The sequence below is a fragment of the Teleopsis dalmanni genome, unplaced genomic scaffold (assembly GCF_002237135.1).
Source record: "Teleopsis dalmanni isolate 2A unplaced genomic scaffold, ASM223713v2 unscaffolded_contig_1660, whole genome shotgun sequence".
NCBI classification, from domain to species: Eukaryota; Metazoa; Arthropoda; class Insecta; order Diptera; family Diopsidae; genus Teleopsis; species Teleopsis dalmanni.
The window spans coordinates 1,128-7,933 of record NW_024033042.1 but is presented as its reverse complement, the minus strand read 5'-3'; the positions used below and the strand labels follow the sequence as shown (position 1 = coordinate 7,933).

At 40.1% G+C, this 6,806-nt stretch overlaps 1 protein-coding gene across 1 annotated transcript; it reads left to right on the top strand.

The window, feature by feature from the left end:
• Positions 1-1,116: 1,116 nt before the first annotated feature.
• LOC119664241 lies at positions 1,117-5,053 on the top strand (the record flags this gene model as incomplete). The annotated part of the gene is made up of 3 exons (XM_038073769.1): positions 1,117-1,456; positions 1,548-2,810; positions 2,886-5,053. Coding segments are annotated over exons 1-3 (3,771 nt in total), but the record flags the coding sequence as incomplete, so codon positions are not given.
• Positions 5,054-6,806: the final 1,753 nt, after the last annotated feature.

Sequence of the window (6,806 nt, the reverse complement as noted above, 5' to 3'; positions counted from 1 at the left end):
ACTATTGTGCAATTGGTGGTTCTCGGTTTAGGTCCGCTAACCTCAAACCAGAACCTCGTGTCCGCATCAAGATCGCGCTCGACATTACAACAACAAGATACCTTTACTTGTTGATTGTACATACTTTCGCTGTTATTGTTTTTGGTTAATTTGTAACCATTAAAGTGCGCGTGTGAATATTTCTTCTAACCAGTTATATAGCTAACGCGTGCTAACCATTATAATATATCGTACATCTATATATATATTACCTATGTACTATCGTACGTATATACTCTTGTGCAATTGGTGGTTCTCGGTTTAGGTCCGCTAACCTCAAATCAGAACCTCGTGTCCGCATCAAGGTCGTGCTCGACATTTAAAATAACAACAACAAGCTATCTTTACTTGTTGATTGTACATACTTTCGCTTTTATTGTTTTTGGATAATTTGTAACCATTAATGTGCGCGTGTGAATACTTTTTCTAACCAGCTATATAGCTAACGTGTGCTAACCATTATAATATATCGTACATCTATATATATATTACATATGTACTATCGTACGTATATACTCTTGTGCAATTGGTGGTTCTCGGTTTAGGTCCGCTAACCTCAAAATAGAATCTCGTGTCCGCATCAAGGTCGTGCTCGACAGTTAAAATAACAACAACAAGCTATCTTTACTTGTTGATTGTACATACTTTCGCTTTTATTGTATTTGGTTAATTTGTAACCATAATGTGCTCGTGTGAGTATTGCTCCTAAACGGTTATATATCTAAAGTGTGCTAACTTTAATAATATCGTACATCTGTACATATATACTATATACTATCGTACGTGTGTACTATTGTGCATTCTATGGTTCTCGGCTTAGGTTCTGCTAAGCGCCAAATAGAACCTCGTGTCCGCATCAAGGTCACGCTGAACAATTACAACAACAACAACAAGTAAACTTACTTGTTGATTACTGGTTAATATTTGCTTCCAATCAGTAAGTGTGCGGGTCGTCAACGTCGCGTCTGACAACAACCACCGTAAGAGCAGTTCAATTTCGGAAAGCTCACTGTTGCTATTGTGACTTTTCGACTTCGTCAAATCCTTTGCTGTTCTCAAGTATCTACAACTGTTTCAATGGCAACGGCAGAGCCAACCACTACGGCAGAACTGTCAGAACTAAAACAACAGCGAGCCTCGACGAAAGCGAGTATTTCAAGAATCAAGGCGTTCGTCAAGGGAAAGAGTAATTCGCTCTCACAACCAGAACTGAAATGTCGACTAGGTATTTTAGAATCATATTTTAAACAAATCTTAGCTTTTCAGACGTTGATCGAGAAATTAGATGCAACTGACTCAGCTAGAGATGAATTAGAAGACCTATACGTTTCCACCAAAGTATTAATCATGTCTCAACTGCAGGAAGAGGCCCACAATGCATCAGTGCTAGACGTAACAGCAATGATGCCCACCTCAAGTAAAAAAATTACCACTGTTAAAATTACCTACATTCAGTGGTAAGTACTCGGATTATAACAATTTTATTAATTCGTTTCTCCAAATCATAGATCGCGAAATATACCTCACAAATATTGAAAAATTTAATCACTTACTGAATTGCCTTACTGGTCAAGCTCTAGAGACAGTACAGGCATTTCCTATTTCGAATGAAAACTATCCAAAGGCTCTGGAGAGGCTTAAATCGCGCTATGACAATAATAGCCTAATCTTCGCCGAAAATATCGCGACACTATTTGATCTACCAGCAGTATCGGGTCAGTCAAGCCAACAACTTCGTAGTCTGGTAAACAATGCATCCGCTTTGTATGGTTCACTCTGTTCGCTAGGTACAGAGAAACAAATATGTGAGGCTCTACTTATCTCGCTAATCATGCAAAAAACGGACGCAATTACACGTAGGAAATGGAATGAATCGCGTAACTTTGACACATTACCCAGTTGGGAAGATTGCTCAAAATTGTTGGATAGACACTGCCAGTTTCTCGAATCACTTGACAGTGGAAACGGCAATCAGTCATCATCACAACGTAAACCTAATAGTCTTAACTCCAAGACTAACAGACGCTCAAAACAATACGCATTTGTTGCATCTACATCTAGCAATTCTTGCTCATTTTGTTCTAGCAATGAACACCTAATACAGAATTGTCATCGTTTTAAGGCACTGGAGGTGGTTCAAAGATTTGAAAAGGTGAAGAGCCTAAAACTCTGCATAAACTGCTTATCGCCACGCCATCATGTGGTTAATTGTACATCAACGTTTAAATGTAAGGTTTGCGCAAAGCCACATCACACTCTCTTGCATCATTCGCAATTGCCAACGAATATTAAGAGCGCGGGATCATCACGACGCACAGAACACGCTGCTATGCCCAACGACAACGTTGCCAGCCATTCCCATCTTAATATGTCATCGGCCGAGCAAATAATTCTTGCCACGGCATTGGTTTTAGTGAAGGATTCATCGGGAAGTTATCAAGTGGGTAGAGCCTTACTTGATTCATGCTCTCAGGTCAACTTCATAACGGAGGAGTTTTCAAAGAAGCTTAGTTTAGCAAAACATAAACATCGGTTGCATGTTTCCAGTATTGGTAGTTCGTTGACCAACATTAAGTATCAGACGCTCACATCAATCAAATCTCGTCATTCAAATTTTGAACTTGCTTTAAACTTTGGTATTACGAATCACATCGCATATCAACCAAGTTCTGAAATCGATATATCGTCGTGGAAGGTTCCACCAAATACACCTCTCGCCGATGAGCAATTCTTTAAATCCAAGCGCGTTGATCTTTTGCTTGGAGCTGAAAGTTTCTTTGATATTTTGTCTGTCGGTCAAATCAAACTAGGTGAAAATCTTCCAGTACTTCAAAAAACACTATTAGGATGGATTGTATCTGGCAAGTACAAGGGTCAGCCATTTGCATCACCAGCAGCAAAATGCCTATTATCAGTTGAAGATACAGTCTCCGATCAATTAGAAATGATGTGGAAGATAGAGGAAGTGCAATCGGCTTCAAAATCATGGTCACCAGCACATGTTGCGTGTGAGTCATTATATCGTGAAACGGTTCACCAAAATGCGATGGGAAGAATTGTCGTTCGGTTACCATTCAAAGATTCACCAGATTGTCTTGGTTTGACACACAATATCGCCTTGCGCCGTTTTTATTCTGTAGAACGGCGATTGTCATCTAATCGTGCACTGAAGCAAGACTATCAAGAATTCATGAAACAATATCGAGAGCTCGGACACATGACGCGTGTTGAGACTCCGAAAACCAACGAACCTCATTATTATATCCCTCATCATTGTGTTTTAAAACCGTCGAGCACTTCGACCAAGCTGAGGGTGGTTTTTGATGCGTCATGTTCAACAACTTCGCAACGTTCATTAAATGATATTCTACTGGTCGGCCCGACAATTCAGCCGGAGTTATACTTGTTGCTACTTCAATTTCGTTTGCACCGATATGCCTTGACGGCTGACATTGTTAAGATGTACCGACAGATACTGATAGATGAACCAGATCGAAAATTCCAATATATTTTTTGGCGAGATACGGAGTCCGATCCTGTTAGTACTTACGAGTTGAATACAGTCACTTATGGTACTGCATCAGCACCTTTCCTAGCAACCAGGAGTTTGCAGTATTTGGCGGACAAATTTGAAACACAATACCCAATAGGCGCTGCACTCATTAAATCATCGTTCTTTGTCGACGACTTCTTAGGTGGAGCAGATTCCATTGATCAACTCACCAATATCAGACATCAGTTAACGGCCATTCTACAGAAGGGTTGCTTCGATCTTGACAAATGGCATTCAAACCATCATGACTTCATCAGCGATACTACAACAAAGAGTTTGAATCTTGATACAGATACAGTCACCAGCGCTCTAGGCATCAAGTGGCACCAAATGCAAGATGTTTTCCTATTTTCGTTTAATGCGCAACCAGGTCATATTGTAACAAAACGCACCATCTTATCCCTTGCGTCTTCATTATTCGACCCGCTTGGATTACTAGCACCGATCATACTCGTAGCCAAAATTATGATGCAAGAATTGTGGCTTTTGCGTGTGGACTGGGACGAGTCAGTCCCTCAAAATCTTCACTCAGCTTGGAAAACATTTATTCAAGATCTTACAACGCTTTCATCGGTTAAGGTGCCGAGATACTGCCTATTCATAAACTATCAACAGGTTGATGTACACGGTTTCTGTGACGCTTCAATACGCGCATATGGTTGCTGTATATTTCTCCGATCACAAAACACATCAGGTAAGGTGACGGTCAGGCTATTCACTGCAAAATCCCGTGTGGCACCTATAAAGCGGAAGTCGCTACCTAAACTAGAACTCTGTGGTGCCTTACTTCTTGCCAAACTGTATCAGAAGGTCCAACCAATATTTGCGCAATTTAAGGGTGAAACGTTTTTTTGGACTGATTCACAGATTGTATTACATTGGTTGAAGCAGCACTCATCAACCCTGTCTGCATTCGTTGGCAATCGAGTAGCGGAAATTCAAGATATTACCGCAAATGGGCAATGGAGACACGTTCCTACCCAATCCAACCCGGCAGATGTTGTGTCGCGCGGCTGTAACATCCGCCAATTATCAGAGTCTTGTTGGTTTACGGGGCCGGAATTTTTGTTACTCGCTGATAAATACTGGCCGCATTTGAAATGTCACAACCTGGATATGGAAGAAGTCAATAAAGAGACGCGAAAGGTTGTATTCGTTAACACAAATGAAGACAACTACGTATTACAGGTATTGTCAAGATATAGTTCATACACTAAGATGCTACGAGTAATAGCGCAGGTACAGCGTTTTTATCATGTAACCAAGAATAAATTGAAGAACGGAGAATGTACCCTCCAACCTATTCAGCTACAAAAGGCATTGCACTGTATTATTTGGGTCATCCAACAGCAATTCTTCGAAATTGATATACAACGCCTACAACGAGGGAACCCAGCCGAAGGTACATTAAAGCATCTAAATCCCTTCCTGGACAATGTATTCGGTTATCAATTACTAAAGGTGGGAGGTCGCCTCGAGCTGAGTGACATCTCAGTAGGCCAACGTCACCCTATTTTGTTGCCGAAGGGCTGTTATTTTGTGGAACTTTATGTTCGGCATATACACTTGTGCAACTATCATGCAGGCGCAAAAGCACTAATTGCCCTTACTCGACTAAACTTCTGGATAATTAATATTCGAGAAATTGCATGCCGAGTCGTGCACTCGTGTATTCACTGCGTGCGTTATAAACCCAAACTACTTAATCAAATGATGGGTAATCTCCCAATCGAACGCCTCACTCCAAGCCGTCCATTCGCGCGTACTGCGGTAGATTTTTGCGGTCCGATATTAACGTATCTCCGAATTCGGGGACGGGTTCCATATAAGACCTATATAGCCGTGTTCGTTTGTTTGTCTACAAAGGCAGCTCATCTAGAAGCTGTGTCAGACTTATCTACGGAGGCATTTATTGCAGCACTGAAAAGGTTAATCGGTAGACGAGGGTTACCATCAGACATCTATTGCGATAACGCCACGAACTTCGTTGGGGCTAACAACAAACTAGCAGAGTTAAAAAGGATGTTTTTCGAGAAGTCTAATCAAGTGATGCTGCAGACCTTTTGCAGCAACCAATTCATAAATTTCAATTTTATACCGCCCCGAGCACCTCACTTTGGAGGTCTATGGGAAGCGGCTGTAAAAAGTGCGAAAGGCCATCTGTATCGAACACTATGAAATACTCGATTCACCTTTGAGGAGCTTGGAACAGCACTGATTGAAATCGAAGCTATCTTAAATTCGCGACCAATCACACCTCATTCTTGTGACCCGAGCGATTATGAAGCGCTAACGCCGGCACATTTTCTTATCGGTGGGCCGGTGAGGATCTGAACCAAGTTCTCAGTATGAATCTGCTTCATTAATTGATAAATGGTCTCGTATAACCGCAGTCAAACATCACTTCTGGCGCAGATGGTCTAGAGACTATCTGAATGAGCTGCAGATACGCACCAAATGGACAGAAGAACAATCTAACATCACCGAGGGGGCTCTGGTTTTAATCCATGAAGACAATATGCCTCCACTACGCTGGTTGATGGGCCGAATCGTGCATTGCATCAGGGGTCCAGATAATTTGGTTCGTGTTGTTGATGTGCAAACCCCAAAAGGAGTAATACGGCGTCCAATCCACAAACTCGCACTATTACCAATTGAAAATCCTTTCAAGGGGGGCGGGATGTTAGAGCGGTTAAAGTCAAATTGTTAATATTGTAGGATTCTGTAGAATTATTAATTGATGTGTTATATGATTTATATATTATATTTTATTCTATTTTAAATTATATATTGTATAATTAAATTATTATAATTAATATATTATATAATTCATATATAATATTTTATATGGTTAATATATGGTTAATTAATTTATCTAACTAACCCTGTATAAGATGTAATCAAACCAACGGTTCTAAGTCTTGTTTTATTGCCTTTTGTTTTTGCGCTCGAGATGAGCAATTTTTTTGTTATATTTTTTGGCTGCAAGTAAACTCCGTTGGTTTGATTCTGTCTCTTGTTTTTCGATCGCGAACGTGTCAACACACGGGTACACATAAAAAAGTGATTAAACAATCAATAACCGAAATTGTATAAATTCAATTGTATAAATTAAATGAAATCAAACCCCAATTATAACACGTTTATAATTTACATTGTGTTAAAGAAATTGAAATAAAGATCATAAACCCTAATTATAAAAACGCTTATAATT